Below are 25,787 nucleotides of genomic sequence, written 5' to 3'. Positions count from 1 at the left end.
GATCCCGGGAGAACCTGAGCTGGCTGGCCTACCGAGTTCTAGAGGTGCAGAGCGCCTCCCTGGCCCTTGGTCTTGGCCTTCAGTTGCCTGCACCCTCTTTGGGGTCCGATCGGCCTCAGTTCCCCAGATTCTTGGCTTCCTATTCCGGGAAGCCGGCGCCTCGCAGCCCGATGCCCCAGCTCGGAATCCTGCGTGGGAGGGCCGGGGCGGTGCTGCTCCGCCAGCTCCTGCGGCTCCCGCGCGCCGTGTGCATCCAGGCTGCCCGGTCCCGGAGCCAGGTGAGCCCGGCTGAGCCGCACCGTCCACCGCCTGGATGGACAGGGCTGAACGCGTGCACTTGCGGGTTGCCAGGACCGGCACTGAGCTTGCTGAGCGGTTTAGATATTTTAGTTGGCGGAGATTTAAAAAAAAAAATTCTCACCACAGCTACTGGTCTGCGACTGCTCTAAAAGGGGCTGTTGCTGCATTCCTCTGGGAGAGAAATTGTTGCCTAAGTCAATACCTCTTTTTTAGCCAAACGGCGAGTAGGCATAGACGTGTGCGACAAACACTGTGGAGATAATGGAATTCAAATAGGATTTAAGCCTGCACTTGTGGCCAAGTCTTCCATCTTACTAGATGAGACAGATATGGCCAAGTTGGAGGAGTGCGTCCGAAGCATTCAAACCCATGGCTTGGTTTGGGGCACTTCGAAACTGGTACCAGTGGGACATGGAATTATAAAACTTCAAATACAGTGTGTGGTTGAAGACGATAAAATAGGGACAGACATGCTGGAGGAGCAGATCACAGCTTTTGAGGACTACGTACAGTCCATAGATGTGGCTGCTTTCAACATGATCTAAATCTTTGGTGGGCCATTGCTCTTCAATAAAGACTTGAAAGACAAAAAAATTCTACTTGTTGAGAGAATGGAGACTGCAAGGTTAAATAACTTTATCTGCCATATATATATATAAAAAAAATAAAGGTCCAGCCTCTTCCCAGAATTTTTTTTTTTTTTTTTTTTTTTTTTTTTTTTGCGGGGTGCGCCACAGCCAGCGTCGCCCTGGGCTTATTCCTGGCTCTGCTATCAGTGATCAATCTCTAGAGAGGCTCTGGTACCTTATAGGAAGCCTGTATCAAACCTTGGTCAGCCCTGTGCAAGCGCTCTCATTGTTACTATCGCTCCAGTCCCTCCCCCGAAATTTTTGAGAACAAGCAAACCTGAATTTTAAAACGTTATTATGATTCTTATTTGTCTGCGAGACACACCCTGTGATGCTCAGGGATTACTCCTGGCTCTGCACTTAGGAATCACTTGGGAACCATATGGGATGTCGGATATTGAACCCAGGTGCTGCATGCAAAGCAAACAACCCTATCTGTTGTACTATCATCACTCCGGCTTCAAACTTTAAAAAATTTTGTTGGGGCCGGGCGGTGGCGCAAGAGGTAAGGTGCCTGCCTTACCTGCGCTAGCCTTGGACAGGACCGCGGTTCGATCCCCCTGCGTCCCATATGGTCCCCCAAGCCAGGAGCGATTTCTGAGCACATAGCCAGGAGTAACCCCTGAGCGTCACCGGGTGTGGCCCAAAAAACAAAAAAAAAAAAAAATTTGTTTTGGGGCCGGGCGGTGGCGCTAGAGGTAAGGTGCCTGCCTTGCCTGCGCTAGCCTTGGACGGACTGAGGTTTGATCCCCCGGTGTCCCATATGGTCCCCCAAGCCAGGAGCAACCCCTGAGCGTTACCGGGTGTGGCCCAAAAACCAAAAAAAAATTTTTTTTTGTTTTGGGGGGCAGGAGCGATAGAACAGCGGGTAGGGCGCTTGCTTTGCATGTGCTCGACCTAAGTTTGGTCACCAGCATCCCATATGGCCCCCTGAGCATGTCTGGAAGGCGTCCTGAGCAAAGCTAGGAGTAGCCCCTGAGCATCGCAGGGTGTGGTTAAAAAAAGACAAAAAGGGGCTGAAGAGATAGCATGGAGGTAAGGCATTTGCCTTTCATGCAAAAAGACGGTGGTTCAAATCCCTGCATACCATATGGTACCCCGTGCCTGTCAGGGGTGATTTCTTAGCATAGAGCCAGGAGTAAACCCTGAGCACTGCCGGGTATGACTCAAAAAAGACAAAAAAAAATTGTTTTGGGGGCACACCTGGTGGCGTTCTGGCTCTGAGCTCAGAAATCGCTCCTGGCAGGCTCAGTGGACCACATGGGATGCTGGGGATAGAAGCCAGATCCGTCCCGGTTGACTGCGTGCAAGGCAAACACCCTACCACTATGCTATCTCTCTGGCTCCATAAACCTTAAAAATTTAAGCTAAATATGTGAATATTATTACCAGTAAGCAAAGTGATGAAAGATCATACGTAGATTGAACTCACATTAGAATTTGCCCCTAAATGAGTACCTCCCAAATTTTGTAATGTTTTGGAGACTTTGGATTTCAAAATTGCAGTAGATTGTGGACTTGAACTTAAAAATATTTTTTTTTATTTGGGACCACTCTCGGCAATGCTCAGGGGTTATTTCTGGTTCTAGGCTCAGGGTTCATTCCTGGCGGTGCTCAGGGGACCATATGAGATGGTGAATTTAAAACCAGGGTTGTCCTCAGGCAAAGCTGTGCCTTCCCTGCTGTGCTATATAGTTCAGGCCCTATTTTCCCTCTTTAAGCAGAACGGAGACCTGATGACCCTATGAATCATTATCTCTGGACAGTTGGTGGTGGCAGGGGGTGGGGGAGGTCCTATGTCTTTTCACTGTCCTGTGCTGTTGTGTTGACAGGGCCAGCAGGGCAGCATGCTGGTCTTGCCAGTCAGGGGAACAACACCTCGTTTTCTTTCTTCTGGCAGGTTGCAGAGGCCTGGATAACATCCCAGCTGAAACCACAACAGGGAAAAGGCAATTTTACTCTCAAGACCCCAAAGGTAGTTCCTTTTGCCCTGTCCTGCCCCATTAGAATGCCTTGAAGAACTGCCTGCTGCTCTGTGAATCTCTTCCTGACTCTTTTCAGACTAATTAAAAACAATAAATGAACAAAACTTTCACAGTTCTTGAGATATTGCATAGGGCTCGAGATCATCAAATGCAGACTTTCAACTGTAGACTTTAGATTGTAGGTGCAGTTAAATGCTTGTCTGAAATAAACTTGTTTTTTTAATGTTTTCTCTTGATTGCTTTTGTTTTCTAGGGTACCAGAGATCTTAGTCCCCAGCAGATGGTTGTGAGGGAGAAAATTCTTGATTTGGTTGTCAGCTGCTTTAAACGTCACGGAGCAAAGGCATTAGACACCCCAGCATTAGAGCTAAAAGTAAGAGGAAAAAGAAATGCTAGCACCATATTTCTTGATCTACCCCTAGCTGTTATGCTGGAAACCTGTAAACTGTGACTCTTTCTGTTTGACCTCGATAGGAAATACTCACAGAGAAGTATGGAGAGGATTCGCAGCTTATGTATGATCTGAAGGATCATGGTGGGGAGCTCTTGTCTTTGCGCTATGACCTTACTGTATCCTTTGTGTGCTGGATCTGAGATTACTCTCACCAGCCCAGTGGGCTTTCTCTGGCATAGGAGTGGGGGATTCTGGGATGGTAGAAGCCTGTGTGGTGGTCACCTTTATCTCCAGTGTTTTATTTTGGTGTGGGGGCACACTGCCAGCACTTATTTTCTGTGCTCCTGTACTCCTGGCTCTGTGCTTTGAAATTGCTCCTGGCAGGCTCGAGGGATGGGATGCCAGGAATCAAACCTGGTTTAGCTGTGTGCAAGGCAAATTCTTCAGTCACAGTGCTATTGCTCCAGCCCTGAGGCTCTCCATTGTTTCCTAAATGAAGTATTAGTGGGGCATGGACTGGAGGACTGTCACTGGTGTCAGAAACGCTTAAAGGATGCTTACAGAAACACAAATTTCAGGTCCTCTAAAGTGGGGTTTGTAGAATCACCCCACATGCTGTAATCCCAAACCTGCATGAAGGGGTCTGAAGCAGGTAGCCATGAAGAATTAATAGACCAAGCCAGTCAGGAGAGAATCATGAAGTTACTGCCTCATGGTCTCTGCATGTGCTTCAAACCAAAACTGAAACTTCTCTTTATTAAACAACCAGGAGAGACAAAAGAATCTATCCTTGTGGACTTTTATAAGTCAAAGGGCTTGGTGAAAAAAAAGGAAGTTGATGGGGGGAGGCAAGGAATCCCTTTGTTTTGGGTAAAAGCAGGGTATAAACTAACGGGGTTCAGTTAAAAAAAAAACACCTCTTGTTTTGGTGGCAAAGAGATAGTATAGTGATTAAGATGCTTTCCTCGGGGCCGGGCGGTGGCGCTGGAGGTAAGGTGTCTGCCTTGCCTGCGCTAGCCTAGGACGGACCGCGGTTCGATCCCCCGGCGTCCCATATGGTCCCCCAAGAAGCCAGGAGCAACTTCTGAGTGCATAGCCAGGAGTAACCCCTGAGCATCACAGGGTGTGGCCCAAAAACCAAAAAAAAAAAAAAAAAAAAAGATGCTTTCCTCATATGTGGTTAACCCTGGTTCCATCTTTGACCCCACTCAAGCAAGGTTCCTTCCAAGCATTGCCAGGTGTTATCCCTGAATGAAAAGCAAAGAGGACCCCTGAACACTGCAGGCATAACTCTCTCCTCCCCCCCCCCCCAAAAAAAAAGAAAAGGACTCACTCCTGACAGATTCCAGGGATAAATAGGGTGCTTGGAATCCAATCTAGGTCAGCTGCATGCAAGAGAAGTGCCCTACCTGTTATCTTATTGCTCTGGCCCCAAAATCTAGTTGTTTTTTTTTTTTTTTGGGCCACACCCTGTGACGCTCAGGGGTTACTCCTGGCTATGCGCTCAGAAGTTGCTCCTGGCTTCTTGGGGGGACCATATGGGATGCCGGGGGATCGAACCGCGGTCTGTCCTAGGCTAGCGCAGGCAAGACAGGCACCTTACCTCCAGCGCCACCGCCCGGCCCCAAAATCTAGTATTTTTAACAGGTATCTGAACTTTGAAAGATGAGGAGGTTCCTTCAGTTGATACTATTCAGCATATATGGGATATCAAGCACTGCTGAGCCTTTGGATTAGAGCTATAATTAGGAAAGATTTTTAAAATTAATTCTTGAAAAGCTGGGGAGATAGCATGGAGGTAGGGCATTTGCCTTTCATGCTGAAGGACGATGGTTTGAATCCCGGCATCCCATATGGTCCCCCGTGCCTGCCAGGGGCGATTTCTGAGTGTAGAGTCAGGAGTAACCTCTGAGCGCTGCCAGGTGTGACCCAAAAACCAAAAAAAAAATTAAATTAAATTAATTCTTTAGGGCCAGGTGGTGGCGCTGGAGGTAAGGTGCCTGCCTTGCCTGCTCTAGCCTAGGATGGACCACGGTTTGATCCCCTGGCGTCCCATATGGTCCCCCAAGAAGCCAGGAGCAACTTCTGAGCACATAGCCAGGAGTAACCCCTGAGCGTCACAGGGTATGGCCCAAAAACCAAAAAAAAAAAAAACCAAAAAAAAAAAAAAAAAAAAACCAAATTAATTCTTTAATTGGCACAGATACAGAATTACAGAGGTTTTTTTCGTTTGTTTTGGTTTGGTTTTGGGGCCACACCCAGTGACGCTCAGGGATTACTTTTTTTTTTTTTGGTTTTTGGGCCACACCCGGAGGTGCTCAGGGGATACTCCTGGCTGTCTGCTCAGAAATAGCTCCTGGCAGGCACGGGGGACCATATGGGACACCGGGATTCGAACCAACCACCTTTGGTCCTGGATCGGCTGCTTGCAAGGCAAACGCCGCTGTGCTATCTCTCCGGGCCCAGGGATTACTTCTTGCTGTGTGCTCAGAAATCACTCCTGGCTTGGGGGACCATATGGGATGCTGGAGGATCGAACCACAGTTCGTCCTAGGTCAGCTGCGTACAAGGCAAACGCCCTACCACTGTGCCACTGCTCCGGCCCCATAAAGTTGTTTTTGATAGAGCTTCAGTCATATAATAACCAATACTCTTCAGTGCATATTTTCTGCCACCAGTGTTCTCAGTTTCCTTCCCGACCTTTCCCACTGCCTGCCTCTGGTAGACATTTTTTCTCACTCTCATTTTTTAATTTTAGACACTGTGATTTGGAGGACTTCTTATTGAAGGGGTATCACGCATATCACTTTATCTCCTTCAACACCCAGTTCTTGTCCAAAGTGATTGTTTTCAACTAAGGAAGTTTCTTATTCTACCTTTTTAATTTTGGGAGGCAGCCACATTTGGCAGTACGTAGGGCTTACTCCTGGTTCTATGCTCAGAGATCACTTCTGGCAAGCTAGGGGTCCATATGGGGTACAGAAGATCATACCTGGGAAGTCTGCATGCAAGACAAGTGCCCTATACACTGTACTATTGTTCTTGCCTCACAATCCTTATTTTCTTCTACTGGATTCAGACCCATGTCCTCCCTGAGGTCAGGATACTAGACTTTAGATGCTGTTTGCCTTTTCCTTAACTTGTTTATGTAAGGTCCCTTTTGCTCGTTATCTGGCCATGAATAAAGTGAAGAACATGAAACGCTACCAAGTTGGAAAAGTGTGGCGGCGAGAGAGCCCAAGCATGGTCCAAGGCCGCTACAGGGAGTTCTGCCAATGTGTAAGTGACCTTAAAGACCTGGTGGTGAACATTTGGAAACTTGCTGTTCAGTGATGATTCTTTTCCTCCATATGTTTCTCCACTGCAGGATTTTGACATTGCTGGTCATTATGACTCCATGATCCCTGATGCTGAGTGTTTGAAGATCATCTGTGAAATCCTAAGTGGGTTACAACTCGGAGACTTTCTCATTAAGGTGTGCCAGGGTGGGATCTGAGTGAAAAGTCTGGATTTGTGTTCAAGGTTCTAAAACACTTGTTGGAACAATAGTTGTTCCCACACTAAAACCAATAGCTCTCAGAATTCCTTTTCATCCTTCTCATCCTCCTCTCCCTCTTCTTTCTCCCGCCTCTTCCATCCTCTCTACCTCATTCTTCTCTTTGCTTTTTCTTCATTAAAAAAAATTTTTTTTTGGGAGCCAGAGCAATAGAACAGCAGGTAGAGTATTAGCCTTTCATGTGGCTGACCCAGTTTTGATCCCTGGCATTACATATAGTCCCCAGGGCACTGCCATAAATGACCCCTGAGCACAGAGCTAGAAGTAACCCTTGAGTACCTCAGGATATGGTAAACAATTTTTTTTTTAATTTAAAACTTTGTAGGGGCCGGAGAGATAGCATGGAGGTAAGTCGTTTGCCTTGCATGTAGAAGGATGGTGGTTCGAATCCCAGCATCCCATATGATCCCCCAAGCCTACCAGGAGTGATTTCTGAGTGTAAAGCCAGGAGGAACCTCTGAGCGAAGCTGGGTGTGACCCCCAAAAAAACAAAAACAAAAACAAAACCACACACCGTTGTGACTGCAGGGGCCTGAGCGATAGCACAGCAGTAGGGCATTTGCCTTATATGTGGCTGACCCAGGATGAATCTGGGTTTGATCCCCAGTGTCCCATATGGTCTCCCAAGCCTGGAGCAATTCCTGAGCGCATGGCCAGGAGTGACCCCTGAGCATTACTCCAAAAACCAAACAAACAAACAAAAACCATTGTGACTACAAAGTTATTCATAGTTGAGTTTTTGACATACTTTGTTTTAGCACCAGTCCCACCACCAATGTCATCCTTCCCTCCACCAATGTTCCCAGAGTCCATCCCACACCTCCCATCAATTTCAGCCTGTCATTATAACAGGCACCCTTTTAAGTTTGGTTCTTTTCTTTTTTTTTTTTTTTTTTTTGGTTTTTGGGTCACACCCAGCAGCGCTCAGGGATTACTCCTGGCTCTATGCTCAGAAATTGCTCCTGGCAGGCTCGGGGGACCATATGGGATGCCAGGATTGGAACCAATGCATGAAAGGCAAATGCCTTACCTCTATGCTATCTCTCCAGCCCCTTAAGTTTGGTTCTTAAAGTTTGGGTCTAAATTTTCAGTATGTTGACTCCATGGCTTGGATCCTTTATTTTATTTTATTTTTTGTTTTTTTGTTTGTGGCCATACCTGGCGGTGCTCAGGGGTTACTCCTGGCTCTAAGCTCAGAAATAACTCCTGGCAGGCTTGGGGCACCATATAGAATGCTGGGATTGAACCCAGGTTCACTGTTTGTAAAGCAAACATCCTACCCATTGTGTTACCACTCTGGCCCTGGATCCTTTATTTTTATGTTTCAATTTTTGGCGATCTTTGGGTCACACCCGGGGACTCTCAGGGGTTATTCTTGGCTCTGCTCAGAAATTGCTTCTGGCTGGCTCAGGGGACCATATGGGTTGCTGGGATTCAAACCTGTCTGTCCTGGATCAGCCACATGCAAGGCAAATGCCCTACCACTGTGCTATCTCTCCGGTCCCATGGATCCTTTTATTCTTTTTTTTTGTTTTTTTTTTTTTTTGTTTGTTTGTTGTTGTTGTTTTTGGGTCACACCCAGCAGCACTCAGGGATTTCTCCTGGCTCTATGCTCAGAAATTGCTCCTGGCAGGGGGCCAGAGAGATAACATGGAGGTAAGGCATTTGCCTTGCATGCAGAAGGATGGTGGTTCAAATCCCAGCCTCCCATATGGTCTCCCAAGTCTGCCAGGAGCGATTTCTGAGTATAGAGTCAGGAGTAAGCCCTGAGCTCAGCCGGGTGTGACCCAAAAACCGAAAAAAAGAAAAAAAGAAATATGGGACCATATGTGGAATCTAACCACAGACCTTTCTAGGTCAGCCGCTTGCAAGGCAAACACCCTACCGCTGCGCCACCGCTCCAGCCCCTGGATATCTATTTCTATAAGGCACTTAGGTTACTCTGATTGAGTTCACAGGTCAATGATCGGCAGGTTTTGGATGGGATACTTTCCATCTGTGGTGTTCCTGAAAGCAAGTTCTATGCCACCTGCTCCTCCATAGACAAGCTCAACAAGGTAACAAAGAATTCAGATTTTAGTAGACCCTAATAGTCTCGCCACAAATCAATATTCCTCTAGAAAACAAAGGGATGATGGTTCCAGGGGTACAGCTTAACAGTGGAACTCTTGCCACACATGTGTGAGGCTCAAGTTTTAATCACTAGTACTACAAAACAGATTGGAGGCAGAAATGGAGTGGAGGGAGAGGGGAAGAAGGGGAAGGATGGAATGGAAAGAAAGAGATAGTGGATGGAAATCAGCTGTTTCTGGAAAGAAGACATTGAGAATGAAGAGACATTCTGAGGCAAGCTCTGAAAAGTGCTGTGACCTTATATCCTAACTTGTTTCTGACTTTTCCCAGTAGAGAAGGGGCTGAGCTGATGTTTGGGTGTTTGTACAGATGTCTTGGGAAGATGTGAGACATGAAATGGTGGCAAATAGAGGCCTGGCTCCTGAAGTGGCTGATAGAATCGGGGACTATGTCCAGTGTCATGGTAAGAACCAGGGTTTTCAGAGCTATATGACAGAACCAGAGTGAGGGCGACAGTGTACAACTTCTAAAATTGCTGATCTTGGCTCCAGAGTTTGGTCTAAATTTCTTTCCTCTAGGTTGGAGCGATAGCACAGTGGTAGCAATAGCACAGCAGTAGCACATCTGCCTTGCATGCAGATGACTTAGGACAGACCTGGGTTCGACTCCCGGCATTGTTCATCCTGGTTTGGCTGCATGCAAGGCAAACTCCCTACCACTCTGCTATCTCTCTGGCCCCTCCTCTTATGATTTTTGTAATTCTTTTATGTTTTCTGATGGCCATTGTAGAAGCAGAGAAGACATTGATCTTATAAAATCAAGATTGTTTTTTTAAAACAAGAAATGATGGGCTGGAGAGATAAAACAGTGGTAGGGCGTTTGCCATGCACAGAGCTGATCCAAGATGGATGGTGGTTTGAATCTCAGCATCCCATGTGGTCCCCTGAGCTTGCCAGGAGCAATTTTTGAGTGCAGAGCCAGGAGTAACTGAGTACTGCCGGGTGTGACCCCACAACCAAAATAAATAAATAAAATAAAGAGATGGGATGGGCCAGAAAAATAGTACAGTGGGTAGGGCTTATCTTACCTGGGTTCAATCTCCAGTGTCCCATGTGGTCCTTTAAATGTTGCCAGGCGTAATTCCTGAGCACAGAGCCAGTAGTAGTAACCCCTGAGAATAGCTAGGTATGATCAAAGGACCAAAAAAAAAAAAAAAAAAAAAAAAAAAAAAAAAAAAGGAAAACTAGTACATTAGAGATACATTTGAATAATCTATAGCTGGTTAATTTTTTGCCCATGTCTCTAGGTGGTGTGTCCCTGGTAGAACAAATGTTCCAGGATCCTAAATTATCTCAGAATAAGCAGGCCCTAAAAGGCCTAGAGGATCTAAAGTTGCTATTTGAATATGTGACTTCATTTGGAATTGCTGAGAAGGTAAGCCAAGTTGGGAGTGGGCCTTTTGCTTAGTTGAGGGGATCTATGGTGCTAAATCTTCTCTGGGGTTCATTATAGCCTTGTCTCCACAGATCTCCTTTGACCTGAGCCTGGCACGGGGCCTGGACTACTATACCGGAGTGATCTATGAAGCAGTACTGCTACATCCTCCAGCTCAGGCCGAGGGCAGGGCCCTGAGTGTGGGCAGCGTGGCTGCTGGTGGGCGCTACGATGGGCTGGTGGGCAGTTTTGGCTACCAGGTACCCTGTGTGGGACTAAGCATTGGAGTAGAGCGAATCTTCTCCATAATGGAGCAGAGGATGAAGGTAAATTCTATATAGAAGCAGAATAGGGAGCCTTTAAAACTCTCGCATTTCTTTTTTGTTTGTTTGCTTTTCTGGGGTCACACTGGGTGGAGCTCAGGGGTTACTTTTGGTTCTGCATTTAAGAATTACTTCTGGTGAGTTCAGGGAACCATAAGATATACTGGGATCAGGGGCCGGCAAGGTGGCGCTAGAGGTAAGGTGTCTGTCTTGCAAGCTCTAGCAAGGAAGGACCGCGGTTCGATCCCCCGGCATCCCATATGGTCCCCCCAAGCCAGGGGCAATTTCTGAGCGCTTAGCCAGGAGTAGTAACCCCTGAGCTTCAAATGGGTGTGGCCCGAAAAACAAAACAAAAAAAAAAAAGATATACTGGGATCAAACCCAGGTTGGCCATGTGGAAAGCAAATGCCCTATCTGCTGTGCTTTTTCTTCAATCTCTAAAACCCTTATGTTTGTTTGTTTGTTTGTTTCTTTTTTTTTTTAACTTTTCTCACACGTTACCATTGTTATAATAGTTTTTACTGTAGTTATTTCTCTAATTGCACTCACGACCCTTTGTGGTAAGCTTCATATCATACCTTCATACCATACCCTTATGTTTCTAAAGGCATAGTGGTCTAATTTTCTTTTTTTTTCTTTCTTTTTTTGGCTTTTGAATCACACCCTGCGGTGCACAGGGGTCACTCCTGGCTCCATGCTCAGAAATTGCTCCTGGCAGGCTCGGGGGACCATATGGGATGCCGGGATTCGAATCACCGTCCTTCTGCAGGAAAGGCAAATGCCTTACCTCCATGCTATCTCTCTGGCCCCCAGTCTGATTTTCTGATGCTTCTTTTCTCCCTTTTTGGAAAATTGTTGGGACATGGGAAGCTCATTTTATGATGTTTGTTTTTATTGTTTTGGAGCCACATCTAACAGTTCTCAGGGCTTACTCCTGGCAGTGCACCAGAGATCATTCCTGGAGGTGCTTGGATAATAATATGGGGTGCTAGAAACTGAACCTGGTAAGCTAGATGCAAAGCAAGCACCATACCCACTGTATTCTCTGCACTTCATGAAATTAGTTTTGGGGCTGGAGAGATAGCATGGATGTAGGGCATTTGCCTTGCATGCAGAAAAACGGTGGTTCGGGACCCCTGAGCCTGCCAGGAGCGATTTCTGATCGTAGAGCCAGGAGTAACCCCTGAGCGCTGCCAGGTGTGACCCCCCCCCAAAAAAAAAAAAGAAATTAATTTTTTGTTTTGGGGTCACAATCGATGATGTTCAGGGATTATTCCTAGCTCTACCTAAAAAGTACTCCTAGGGCTAGAGCAATAGCACAGCAGGTAGGGCATTTGCCTTGCATCCAGCTGACCCAAGTTCTATCCCTGGCAATCCCACATAAGTCCCCTGAGCCTGCCAGGAGCAAATTTTTTGCGATTCTGGGAATTGAACTCATGTTGGCCTTGGTAAAAGGCAAACATCCTACTCAATAGACTATCTCTCCAGCCCCCAGAAAGTTTCCACTTCTTTCACTTACAGACTTTCGGTGAGAAGATAAGGACCACAGAGACCCAAGTATTTGTAGCCACACCACAGAAGAATTTTCTCCAAGAACGGTTGAAGCTAATTACAGAGCTTTGGGATGCTGGGATCAAGGTATGTTAGAGCTGATATGCTGAAATTATATCACATATCTTTTATTATTTTTAGTGGTAGTATTAAAAAATCTTTCTAATCTTTACTGGCATGTCATTTAGGGTAAGAGGGCTAATTACTTCTTTGGACTTACTTCTTGAGTGTGGTGTGGCCACTTCTCAGCCCCTAATCTATTGACTATTTCAGGCAGAGTTGTTGTATAAGAACAACCCTAAACTACTAACTCAGCTGTACTACTGTGAGAATACGGGGATTCCGCTGGTGGCCATTATCGGTGAGCAGGAGCTGAAGGAAGGAGTCATCAAGCTTCGTTCTGTGGCCAGCAGGGAAGAGGTGAGTGGGGACCAGAGGAAATAGAAAAAGAGAAAGGGTTCCAACATTTCTTAGATTTTTTTGTTTTGTTTTTTGGGGGCCACACCCAGTGGCGCTCAGGGGTTACTCCTGGCTATGTGCTCAGAAATTGCTCCTGGCTTGGGGGACCATATGGGACACCAGGGGATCGAACCGAAGTCCATCCTAGGTCAGCTGTATGCAAATGCCCTACTGCTTGCGCCATTGCTCCAGTCCCAGATTTTTTTTTTTTTTTTTGAAAATGACTCAATTATTCAGGGTCTGAAAAGATAATACAATGCTTTGGGTTCTTGCGTTACATGTGGCCAACCCTGGTACAATCTCTGGCATCCCTGATGGTCCCCCGAGAACCTCTAGGTGTAATTCCTGAGCATAGATCCAGTAGTAACCTCTAAGTATTGTCGGTGAGGCACAAAGCAAAAAAAACCAGAACAACAACAAAATAACGTATCATCTGACTGAGGAACAAGCTCCCAAGGTTAATAGTAATAAAGATGAAGGCGCACCCACCTCTGGGAAACTTCATAGCCAGTGAACATTGCTTAGTGAAGAGAAAGGTGGACAAATGAAACCTTACTGGGAAAGAAACCAACACAATAAACTAATTATGGGCGGCTGGAGTGATAGCACAGTGATAGAGTGTTTGCCTTGCATGCAGATGACCTGGGTAGGGCCCAGGTTCAATCCCTGGCATCCCATATGTCTCCCGAGCCTGCCAGCAGCGATTTCTGAGCACAGAGCCAGGAGTAACCCTTGAGCACTGCCGTGTGTGACCCCCTCCCAAAAAAAAAAAACAAAAAAGAACAAAAACTAATCAACTGGGCAACTGATCAACAAAGTAGACATGTCAAGTTCTTGACTGTCTTCTTTTTGTGTGGAGGGAAAAGTCACTTCCAGCAGTGTTGAGGCCCACCAAGGCTGTACTTAGGATTGTTTGGAAGGCCTTACAGATCAAATCCCAATGCCCAAAGCATGCCAGACATTTGAGTTCTCTCGCTGACCCAAATCCCTTTTGTCTTGAGAACATATATTCTCTATGTAAGATTGAAGTCATTTACTATCTAGTGGTTGCAGAAGTGAGAGGGCATATGTGCAGTACAATAAATCTAAAAAAGCAATAGCTAAGGACATGCTGTCAGTCTAGTTTGTTACATGAATGTTGTTCTTATATTACAGGTGGCTGTTAAAAGGGAAAACCTTGTGGCTGAAATTCAGAAGCGACTATCTGAATCTTGATTCTCCCCTGAGGATCATTTGCTGCTCTTTGTTAACAAAAATGAAAACTTCATCGAGGGCCAAATTCCTGACTCTCGAACTGCTGGCCAGGGAGGTGACAAGTGCCTTCTGCCTTCTCCATCCTTCCTGGGTACAAAACTGTAGATAGCCCTGATGACTCTTGGATTTGTGTGAGCAATTGTCTTGTGGATACATAGATAGCTGGAAAGTAAAATAGACAAACTCTCACTGCAGAGGCAGATTTGAAGTTCTACTGAATGCGACTAACTGGTGCTAAGATGGTAGCTCTGAGCAAGGGCCCTCAGGTAAAGAAAATTATAATGTGGGGCCAGCAAGGTGGCTCTAGAGGTAAGGTGTCTGCCTTGCAAGCGCTAGCCAAGGAAGGACCACGGTTTGATCCCCCTGCGTCACATATGGTCCCCCCAAGCCAGGGGCAATTTCTGAGCGCTTAGCCAGGAGTAACCCCTGAACATCAAAAGGGTGTGGCCCGAAAAACAAAAAAAGAAAAGAAAATTATAATGCATAGATATTAGAAGATAGATATTTAGCCTGGCTAAAGTAGCTTCTGAAGAAGATTCTAGGGGAATTTATTCATATTCAGTCCTTGTCCAGGGATATTCTCAGAGATAGCAAGGAAAGGGAGAATCTGCTTTCTACTATATTTTTCAATATAAACCAAGAGATGCCATCTCAAGGACAGAAAAGCACCTATATGGATGTATAATGTCCCTACCCACCTACGCTCACTGTAAATAATAGCAAGGTGAGCTGTCTGTTTAATAATAATGAATGGTAAATTTAATTTAGAGGTCTGATCTTTTGATATTTTGGTGACCATTTTCTGTGCCAGAATCACTTTTACGCTTCCATGCCCTGCTATAATGGATTTTTCTAGAAGTAGCTGGATGTGTTAAAATACTAAATGTAGTAGCTTGGATAATTTGTTATCAAGGATTCGGTTTGCATAGACCATAATAAACATCTGAGCAATAACACAGTGGGTAGGGTGTTTGCCTTTCATGCAGCTGGCCCGGATTCAATCTCCAGCATCCCATATGGTTCCCTGAGTCTCTCAGGAGTGATTTTCTGAGCACAGAGCCAGGTATGGCTCCAAAACAAAAATAAAATAAAATAAATAACACATCTGAGTTTGCCCTGAAGAATTTTATTGGTAAATGGAACCTTTTTTTATTGGTAAATGTCCTGAAGCTTCTGTATCCAATTTTGGAGTTTAAGCTCCAGGTTCTCTTTGTTAACTCATCTTCAATTTGGAGATACAGTCATGTCATTGAAAGTTAAAATACCCTGAGCCATCAGAGTTCACCATACTGAAGAGTTGTTGATAATTGCCATTTTTTAGTCAAATAATGCTGTAAATTGTGCTTTACAGGTTGAATGACTATCAATGGATTTCTATTCAAGGAAAAAAGTTAAATGGTGATAGCACTGATAAAAAAAAATTTTTTTTTGTTTTGTTTTTGGGCCACACCCGGTGGTGCTCAGGGGTTACTCCTGGCTGTCTGCTCAGAAATAGCTCCTGGCAGGCACAGAGGACCATATGGGACACCGGGATTCAAACCAACCACCTTTGGTCCTGGATCGGCTGCTTGCAAGGCAAACGCCGCTGTGCTCTCTCTCTGGGCTCAATAATTTTTTTTTTTTTAAAAAGAGCAAGTGAGGGCCCGGAGAGATAGCACAGCGGCATTTGCCTTGCAAGCAGCCGATCCAGGACTAAAGGTGGTTGATTCGAATCCCGTTGTCCCATATGGTCCCCCGTGCCTGCCAGGAGCTAAGCTATTTCTGAGCAGACAGCCAGGAGTAACCCCTGAGCACCGCTGGGTGTGGCCCAAAAACAAAAACAAAAAAAGAGCAAGTGAGGGGCTGGAAAGGGAGGTTGGGCGTTTGCCTTGCATGCAGAAGGTCGGTGGTTCGAATCCCAGCATCCCATATGGTCCCCCTGCCAGGACCGATTTGTGTGTGTGTGTGTGTGTGTGTGTGTGTGTGTGTGTGTGTGTGTGTGTGTGTGTGTGAGAGAGAGAGAGAGACAGAGACAGAGAGAAAGAGAGGAGGGAGAGGGAGGGAGAGAGAGAGAGAGAGAGAGAGAGAGAGAGAGAGAGGAGAGAGAGAGAGAGAGAGAGAGAGAGAGAGAGAGAGAGAGAGAGAGAGAGAGAGAGAGAGAGAGAGAGAGAGAGAGAGAGAGAGAGAGAGAGAGAACACAAGTATTTCTCAAATGTGGATCTGGGAGGTAAAAACTTATGTGTCGGGGCCGGGCGGTGGCGCTAAAGGTAAGGTGCCTGTCTCACCTGCGCTAGCCTAGGACGGACCGTGGTTCGATCCCCCGGCGTCCCATATGGTCCCCCAAGCCAGGAGCGACTTCTGAGCGCATAGCCAGGAGTAACCCCTGAGCGTCACCGGGTGTGGCCCAAAAAACAACAACAAAAAAAAAACTTATGTGTTGTGGAGCCTCAGCTAATACCACTTTCACTTTAAGGTTCAGACACTTATGTTAACAGATGCGGAGCTCACCCTACTAGATCAGAGAAAACTAGATTCACTTGTAAGAGATGAGTTGATCAAAATCTCTTCGCCCCGGAAGCCTCATTTGAAAGCCAAGACCAAAACAAAACCAATAAACCCAAACAACCTGCCAACAACAACCAAAACATTGGTGGTGCCCTTACTTCCGTGTTGCTTCACACCTCTACCGCGCACGCGCCGTTTTCCGGGGTAGGGGTGGGGCTAAAAGGGCCAGTTTTAGAACCCTCCAATCACGAGCGTTCTTAGAACTCGAGGTTCTGAGCTTATTGGACTGCGATTTCGCTTTACGGCTCAGCGCAGCATTTTACGGCATTTTCCAGCTTTCCATTCACATCGCGTTGAAGATGGCGTCGGGCAGTGGGGTAAGTGTTGTCTGCTAGGCGATTTCGGGGGAGGCAGTGGGGTGGTTCTTTGGCGCAGAATATCCTGGACTCTCTGGCGCACACCTCTTGGGGGCCACGGGTCCGTGTGCAAGGGTTGCCCCGTAAGCTTTGGCACGGAGTTACTGGAGTCGCAGAGGTCTCGGGTTCAGGTCCTAAGGCCGGCTCAGCCTGTCGGAGGTGTCGAGAAGCCGAGCTCGCCGGAGGTCTTGGTTTTGGGGTCACACCCAGCAGCGCTCAGGGGTTACTCCTGGCTCTGCGCTCAGGAATTGCTCCTGGCAGGCTCGGGGGACCATATGGGATGCCGGGATTCGAACCATCGACCTTTTGCATGCAAGGCAAACGCCTTACCTCCATGCCATCTCTCCAGCTTCAAAGAAGATCTCAACCTTCTTTTTTTTCTTTCTTTCTTTTTTTGGTTTTGTGGGGCTACACTTAGTGGCACCAGAGGTTACTCCTGGCTCTGCCCTCAGAAATAGCTTCTAGCAGATTCAAGGGGGACCATATGGGATGCCAGGTCATCTGCAAATGTCCTACTGCTGTGCTATCACTCCGGCTCTTAGCGACCACTCTTGAGCACTTTTTTTCTTAACCCCCCCACCACCACAGACGAAAAACTTGGACTTTCGCCGAAAGTGGGACAAAGATGAATACGAGAAACTCGCGGAGAAGAGGCTCACGGAAGAAAGAGAAAAGAAGGATGGTGGGTTTGGGCCCTCGCGGGCGGCAGAGCGGGAGGGAGCCGAGTTGCACCAGCCCTTGCTCTGTGTGCTTACCCCCCCTGCTCCTTGTCAGAGTATATTATATGGAGAGGGGGTTGGGAGGAGAGACATCCTAAAGAAGTTTTGAGGTGCTTTCTGCTCTTGTTTCTTTTCTTTGTTAGTTTTGTTTTTGGGGCCACACCCGTTTGATGCTCATGGGTTACTCCTGGCTAAGCACTCAGAAATTGCCCCTGGCTTGGGGGGATCATATGGGACGCCGGGGGATCGAACTGCAGTCCTTCCTTGGCTAGCACTTGCAAGGCAGACACCTTACCTCTAGCGCCACCTCCACGGCCCCTCTTGTTGTTTCTTGTCGTTTCTTGTCCTCGTTGCTTGTGTCCTTCACAGACTTTATTTATTTATTTTGTTTTTTTGGATCACACCCAGCAGCGCTCAGGGGTTACTCCTGGCTCTACGCTCAGAAATCACTCCTGGCAGGCTTTGGGACCATATGGGATGCCGGGATTCCAACCACCGCCCTTCTGCATGCAAGGCAAACACCTTACCTCCACGCTATATCTCCGGCTCCCTTCCACAGACTTTAAAGAAGCCAGAACAGATTGCAGCTGATTGTTACGAGCAGAGTAATGAAGGACCACACTGTGCTGCTTCTGCACAGTGAAGTTTCTTTCCCTTAAAATTACTTTAGGGAAAGCATTTCTCTCCCCACCAAAACTTTTCTCTGGCTGCTAGAAAGAGGAGGGGTTCTTTTTGCAATGGTTCTCAGTTCTCTTCTCTGGCCTTGGTGCCATGCCAGGGAGACAGTACTCTCCCACCATACAGGATCCACTTTAGAAAAAGCAAAGTTTTAAATTTCTCATCAGTTTCCAAATGAGTACATTTTACTTCCACATCATACACACTTAGCCCTTTTATCTTCTTTGTAACTTGAGTTTGCTATGTAACAGGGTTTGGGGTAGGTGTGTCCCTGTTAAAAAATACTTCCAGAGGCTTGACATAGTACAGCGGTCTGTGTATCAGCCAGATGTGTATCGACCGATATAGTCCGAGCCTGCCAGGAGTGATTTCTGAGCACAGAGCCAGGAGTTACCCTTGAGCATCACCAAGTGTGACCCAAAAACTGAAAAGGATAAAGAAAAGACTTCCACCTTTCAGAAGGTTTCTTTCTGTGTTGTATTTTGGTTGTCTGAAAGCTTTACTGTAAACTTACTCTTTCGAAAATAACAGTAAAATTTAAGAGCATCTCCCATTGTTTGAATAGGTGAATAGAAAGTTTTTTGTTTTTTTGTTTTTTCTAAAGGCATTGCTGCTTATGTGTAGGACCCACTGGTGGCCCTGTGCTCAGAGATTTCCGGGAGTGGGTTGGGTTGGGGGACTTATGCTCAGCCTAGTAAGTTCCTCAAGTCTGCAACCTATTTAAAGTGGAGAAAAGCTGTTAATAAGAAGTGCTTTGCCCCCTGCTTTAGGTTTCAAAAGAGAAATCAAAGGACCTCTCTGGATCCTAGTTTTTGTGCCTTTTCCTTTCTAATTGAGGAAATTGGTATTTAAGAATCCTCCTTCCCCGTTATATTTCAGGAAAACCAGTGCAGCCAGTCAAGCGGGAGCTTCTCCGACATAGGGACTACAAAGTGGACCTGGAATCCAAGCTTGGGAAGACAATTGTTATTACTAAAACCACCCCACAATCTGAGATGGGCGGGTGAGTGACTTTCATCATTCTCTGTAGCCAAGAGTAGGTGTAACAAATTACGTTGGCTTTAGGAAGTATTGGAGCCTTGTCAAAATAACCTTGAAAATGGTAACCCTATCCTTATATGTTTTTGTTTTTGGGCTACACCTGGCAGCACTCGGGTTACTCCTGGCTCTGTGCTCAGAAATCACTCGTGGCAGGCTCGGAATATATGGGATGCCAGGGGTCAAACCCAGGTTGGCAAAGCAAATGGCCAATCTGCTATGATATCACTTCAGGCCTATTCTTTTTTTTTTTTTGGGGGGGGGTCACACCCAGCAGTGCTCAGGGGCCACTCCTGGTTCTACGCTCAGAAATCGCCTCTGGCAGCCTCGGGGGACCATATGGGATACTGGGATTCTGGCCCCATAGCACTTTTTTATTATTATTATTATTGTTGTTGTTGTTTTGGGGCTTGAGGAAATGCCATTTTTTTTTGGTTTGGTATAGAAGCATAGCTGGAGCCAGCGAGAAAGCATGGAGGTAGGGTGTTTGTCTTCCATGCAGAAGGATGGTGGTTCGAATCCCGGTATCCCATGTGGTTCCCCGAGCCTGCCAGGAGCGATTTCTGAGCATAGAGCCAGGAGTAACTCCTGAGTGCTGCTGGGTGTGTCCCAAAAACCAAAAAAGAAGAAGCATAACTCATGGTGCTCAGAGCTTCTGGCTCTGTGCTCAGGGATTATTCTTGGTGGAGCATGCAGATCATATGGGATTGCCCTGCCTGTTCCAGTTGGTGAATATACCCTTTCTTAAAAACTTAAGTTATAGAAGTTTGGGGTTTTTTTGTGTGTGATTTTTGTTTGTTTTTGGGCCACACCCAGGGTGCTCGGGTTACTTCTGGCTCTGTGCTTAGAAATTGCTCCTGCCAGGCATTGGGGACCATATGGGATGCTGGGGATCAAATCCGGGTCTGTCCAGGGTTGGCCGCATGCAACGAAAACCCTACTGTTGTGCTATCACTTTGGCCCTTTTTCTTTTTTTTTGGTTTTTGGTTTTTGGGTCACACCCGGCAGCGCTCAGGGGTTACTCCTGGCTCTATGCTCAGAAATCTCTCCTGGCAGGCTTGGGGAACCATATGAGATGCCGAGATTCAAACCACCGACCTTCTGAGTGCAAGGCAAACGCCTTACCTCTATGCTATCTCTCTGGTCCCTTCTTTTCTATTTTTTTGTTTCTTGTTTTGTTTTGTTTTTGGGTCACACCTGGTTCTATGCTCAGAAATCGCTCCTGGCAGGCTCAGGGGACCATATGGGGTGCCAGGATTCGAACTACCATTCTTCATGCAAGGCAAATGCTCTACCTCCATGCTATCTCTCTAGCCCCTTCTTTTTGCTTTTTTAACTGAAAACTATTTTTCCTGGGTCAGACAGATAGTACAATAGGTAAGACACTTCACTTTGTTTGTGGCTGACTTTTATTTGATCCTTGCCAGGTGGTCCCCTAAGACTACCAGGAGAGATTCCTGATGCAGAGCCAGGATGAACTTCTGAGTATCATCGGATGTGGCCCAAAAACCAACAAAATAAAACAAAAATCATAAAAATCTTTATTACCAGATTTCATAAAGCATTATTTCTGTTTACTAGATACTACTGCAACGTTTGTGACTGTGTGGTGAAGGATTCCATCAATTTTCTGGATCATATCAATGGAAAGAAACGTAAGACTTGGAGGTAGTTTGACTAAATTGTGGGAGGTGGGATTGTGGGAGTGTGGTTCCTATAAGCAATTTGTTTTGTGGTCCTGAAGTTCCAGTTGCTTCAGCAACAGAGATTCCCAAATGTAGATGGCCTCCTATTCCTTTTCAAGTGGAAAGAAAATCACTCAATATCCCTAGTGATCTACTTTATTATTATTATTATTTATTTATGTATTTTTTTTTTTTTGGTTTTTGGTTTTTGGATTACACTCGGCAGCACTCGGGTCACTCCTGGCTCTATGCTCAGAAATCGCTCCCAGCAGGCTTGGGGGCCATATGGGATGCCAGATTCAAACCACCGTCCTTCTGAATGAAAGGCAAACGCCTTACCTCCATGCTATCTCTCCGGCCCCTACTTTTTTTTTTGGCTATAACTAGCTGTGCTCAGGGTGCTTAGGGATCACTTTTGGTGGAGCTGGGGGGACCATAAGAGAAAAAGAAGATTAAGCCCTGGTCGGCTGCATGCAAGGAAAACGCTGTACTTGCTGTACTATTGCTCTGGTCCAGAAAATTATCTTTTTAGCCAAAATTTTTTTTTTATTTTGCTGTGTAGATTATGAGAGTTTTTTGGGGTAACTTTTGTTTTTTTCACCACACCTTGCAGTACTCAGGGTTTACTCCTGACTTTGAGGTCAGGGATTGCTTCTCTTGCTTGGGGACCATCTAGGGTACCTGGGATTGAACATGGGTTGGCTGTGTGCAAAGGCAAGCATCGTACCTGCTGTATTATCACTCTGACCCCTGAAGTTTTTGTTTGTTTTGCTTTTGTCTTGTGGGGGCCACAGCCGGTGACACTCAGGGATTACTCCTGGCTCTATGCTCCGAAATTGCTCTTGGTAGGCTCTGAAACCATATGGGATACCAGGGATTGAACCCAGGTTCATCCTGGTCAGCTGCATACAAGGCAAATGCCCTAGCACTGTCCTAATAACATCACTCTGAACCTCTTTCTTTTTTTGAGCAGGGCACACCAGTTGGTACTCAGGGGGTTACTCGTGGTGGCTCTGTACTCTGGAATTACTCCTGTTTATGATTGGGCTACCATATGAGATGCCAGGGATTGAATCCTGGTTGACCACATGCAAGGGAAATACCCTTCCTACTGTACTATTCTTGCTTTGAGATTTCTCTCTCTCTTTTATTTTTTGTTTTTGTTTTTGTTTTTGGGTCACACCCAGCAGTGCTCAGGGGTTACTCCTGGCTCTAGGCTCAGAAATCACCACTGGCAGGCACAGGGGACCATATGGTATGCCAGGATTCGAACCACCGTCCTTCTGCATGAAAGGCAAATGCCTTATCTCTGTGCTATCTCTCCGGCCTCCAAGATTTCTCTTTTTTTGTTTCATTTGTTCATTTGTTTTGGGGCCATACCCAGTAACGCTTAGGGGGTCACTCCTGGCTCTGTGCTCAGAAATTGCTCTTGGCTTGGGGACCACATGTATGCCAGGGATCGAACCCAGGTTCGTCCTGGGTCAGCCTTGTGCAAGGCCTACCACTGTGCTATTACTCCAGTCCCGAAATTTCTTTTTATAAATTGGAAAACGTGCTGGAGAGATGGTACAGCTAGAATTTAGGTTCCTAAATTTAGGTTCCTGGATCCCATATAGTTCCCTGAGTACTTCCAGGAGTGAGTTTTGAGTACAAAGCCATGACTCACCTTTGAACATCTGTGGTTGTGGCCCAAAACCAAAATTAGATAAATAAGTCAAGAAATTAGGGGGACAGAGTGATAGCACAGCCAGCTGGCTTGTGTTTGTTCACTGGCATCCCATATGGTCCCCTAAGCCTGCCAAAAGTTTTTTTGGTTTTGGGTCATACCCAGCAGCACTCAGTTGTGTTACTCCTGGCTCTCTGCACAGAAATCTTTCCTGGCAGGCTCGGGGACCATACGGGATGCTAGGTATTGAACCGGGGTCTGTCCTGGGTTCGCCATGTGCAAGACAAATGCCCTACCACTGTGCTATCGCTCTGGCCCCCCTACCCCCAAGTTATTTCTGAGTGCAGAGCAAAGTTACCCTTGAGCACCTCTGGGTGTGGCCTAAAAACAAAACCAAAAAAAAATTAGCTATTTGAGGGATGAGGTTGTTGCAGTGATCTTATTTATCTTCTTGGTTGTCCCTCTCAGATCAGCGGAACCTAGGCATGTCTATGAGAGTGGAACGTTCCACCTTGGATCAAGTGAAGAAACGGTTTGAAGTGAATAAGAAAAAAATGGAAGAAAAACAGAAAGATTACGATTTTGAGGAAAGGATGAAGGAGCTCAGAGAAGAAGTAAGTGCTCTGCTGTCCTTCCCCTCATCTCTGTGGTCATGAATTTTATGTTAGGACTCACGGGGAGGGGGGAGGGGGCCGGGGGCCGGAGAGAGCACAGCGACGTTTGCCTTGCAAGCAGCCGATCCAGGACCAAAGGTGGTTGGTTCGAATCCCGGTGTCCCATATGGTCCCCCGTGCCTGCCAGGAGCTATTTCTGAGCAGACAGCCAGGAATAACCCCCGAGCACTGCCGGGTGTGACCCAAAAACAAAAACAAAAACAAAAAAAAAGAACTCACAGGGGGTCTCTTCATCCTGTTCCCCAGGGAGGCATTAAGCCTGCTGAATTTCCTTTCATGGTTAGAATTTCAGCATCTTATATGGTCCCCTGTGCCTGCCAGGAGTGATTTCTGAGCGTAGAGCCAGGAGTAACTCCTGAGCGCAGCCGGGTGTGTCCTACAAAAAAAAAAAAAGAAATTGCTCCTGGCCGGCTCTGGGGACCATATGGGATGCCAGGGATTGAACTACCATCTGTCCTGGGTTGGCCATGTGCAAGGCAAATGCCTTACCACTGTGCTACCGCTTCGGTCCCATATTAGGGATGTTTTATTGAGTTTGTTTGGGACTTTATGTGAAGGAAATGGGTTCATATGTGACCTTTTTTTATAGACTCTTTGGGTTATAATTTAATTTCCTACAGGAAGTATTAGCTAAGACAAGTGAACCTTGTCTCAAGAAGCCTATAGAACCAGGCTGACTAGGTTAGATTTTTTGTTGTTGTTGTTGTTGTTGTTTTTTGGGCCACACCCAGTGGCGCTCAGGGGTTACTCCTGGCTATGTGATCAGAAATTGCTCCTGGCTTGGGGGACCATATGGGACACCGGGGGATCAAACTGCAGTTCATCCTAGCTAGCTTGGGCAAGGCAGATGCCTTACCGTTTGCACCACTGCTCCGGTCTGTAGGTCAGATTTTTTTTTTTTTTTTTTTTTTGTGATTTTTGGGTCACACCCGGCAGTGCTCAGGGGTTATTCCTGGCTCCATGCTCAGAAATTGCTCCTGGCAGGCATGGGGGACCATATGGGACGCCGGGATTCGAACCGATGACCTTCTGCATGAAAGGCAAACGCCTTACCTCCATGCTATCTCTCTGGCCCCAGATATTTTTTTTATTTTATTTACTTGACTGAATTTGGGACAAGTTATTGATCTCTATATGTCTGTTTCCCTTATTAGTATAATACATACTTGCCAGCTAAAACAGTTCCTAGCATACATGTCCCTAGTATAAGCCAGAGAGTATGTGTGCTTTTGTGGCACCTCCAATCCCTCATACACCACCAAAACAATCTAGAGATGATTTGGGAGTACTCTCTAGAGGCTTGTCCTCAAGCCTTTTAGCTTAACTCTAGTCCCCTAGTCCTTCAGAATCATCACTGTAGCCATCAGCTCTTAAAATTTTGTTTTCAGCTGTTTTCTTTTAAGCATGGGAATCTTGAAGCTCATCTGTGTTTTCACATTTGGCTCAGGAGTCTGAACTGAGTGCATGACTTTATTTTCTGCCCTAGGAAGAAAAGGCCAAAGCCTACAAGAAAGAAAAACAGAAGGAGAAGAAAAGGAGAGCAGAGGAGGACTTGACATTTGAGGAGGATGATGAGATGGCAGCTGTGATGGGCTTCTCTGGCTTTGGTTCTACCAAGAAGAGTTACTGAGGCTCTCTGTGCGTGGCCTTTGATGGACCTATCTGTGTGTGTGTAGGAGCGGTCATTTGTGGGGTGGTACCCTGGGAAAGGCCATAAGAGTGACAATGGTGAGAACTAGGAGGGTGTTCCCTCAGACTAGGGAGAGGGCACCGGCAGCAGAGGTAAGCTGTGGTGCAGTTTTACAGACCCAGACTATCACTGGAGTCATAGGCCCTTTGTCCATCGAGTTCCCAATAAAGAAAAACCTCGTCTGAGGCTATTTTCCCAAAACCCCCTGCATCTTTCCCTCTTCATCACTCCAGTCTCTTCTCTGAACATTCTGCTTTTATCCAGTGTTCAGCCTTTGACTTTCACTCAGCCTGCAGTGACCAGGTTCTCTGGGTCCCTGGTTTCCAGTGGAGAGCAGCTCCTTGACCAGCTCATTCCCTTCCCCGCATCCCTCCCGTGGCTCTCTGGCCACCTGTGCATGCATGTGTACTTCTGCCTGGGTCAGTGATGTATGTGGGTGTGTGTGCATGAATCTGTCACATAGCAGGAGCAGGAGCCAGAACCTTGGAGCATTGCTACCTTGGGGTCTGATGTTCTTGGCTTCCTCAGAGCATGTAACAGAAAATTAAATGGGATGAGTGTTTGGTGCGGTTTGTGTTGGGTGAGTTTTTAATCTGTTCTTCAGATGTAAACTTCCTATTCGTTTTATTTTATCAGAATTATGCTGTCTTTCTTGTGAGTAGGTTCTTGGGAAGAACCTGTTTGATGCAAAAACAAAACAAAACAAAAAAACAACACCTCATCTGGAAACAGTCTCAGAGGCTGTTCAATGTAAAAATAAATGGCACTGACTGAGTCTA

General features: G+C 46.3%; 2 protein-coding genes and 1 non-coding gene across 3 annotated transcripts; all 3 read left to right on the top strand.

Annotated features, from left to right (window-relative positions):
- The first annotated feature begins 10 nt into the window (after nt 1-10).
- Nucleotides 11-14,249, top strand: HARS2 (histidyl-tRNA synthetase 2, mitochondrial). Its single transcript, XM_049786009.1, has 13 exons — nt 11-278; nt 2,830-2,904; nt 3,168-3,287; nt 3,389-3,484; nt 6,462-6,587; nt 6,676-6,783; nt 8,823-8,921; nt 9,307-9,400; nt 10,244-10,371; nt 10,464-10,697; nt 12,216-12,332; nt 12,519-12,665; nt 13,860-14,249. Exons 1-13 carry the CDS (start codon nt 171-173, stop codon nt 13,917-13,919), a joined length of 1,512 nt encoding a protein of 503 aa, XP_049641966.1. The 5' UTR covers nt 11-170; the 3' UTR covers nt 13,920-14,249.
- LOC126029328 (small nucleolar RNA SNORA41) lies at nt 419-553 on the top strand. The gene has a single exon (XR_007502943.1). It is a non-coding gene; the product is annotated as a small nucleolar RNA SNORA41 (small nucleolar RNA).
- A 2,551-nt stretch (nt 14,250-16,800) lies between the features above and the next one.
- Nucleotides 16,801-25,787, top strand: ZMAT2 (zinc finger matrin-type 2). Its single transcript, XM_049786036.1, has 6 exons — nt 16,801-16,819; nt 17,447-17,540; nt 19,135-19,258; nt 20,875-20,948; nt 23,113-23,258; nt 24,805-25,787. The coding sequence occupies exons 1-6, from the start codon at nt 16,802-16,804 to the stop codon at nt 24,946-24,948; spliced, it is 600 nt and encodes a 199-aa protein (XP_049641993.1). The 5' UTR covers nt 16,801; the 3' UTR covers nt 24,949-25,787.

Source organism: Suncus etruscus, chromosome 14 (assembly GCF_024139225.1).
Source record: "Suncus etruscus isolate mSunEtr1 chromosome 14, mSunEtr1.pri.cur, whole genome shotgun sequence".
In the NCBI taxonomy this organism is placed as follows: Eukaryota; Metazoa; Chordata; class Mammalia; order Eulipotyphla; family Soricidae; genus Suncus; species Suncus etruscus.
Note: the sequence above shows the minus strand (reverse complement) of the source record. Positions and strands in the feature narration are given on the sequence as shown.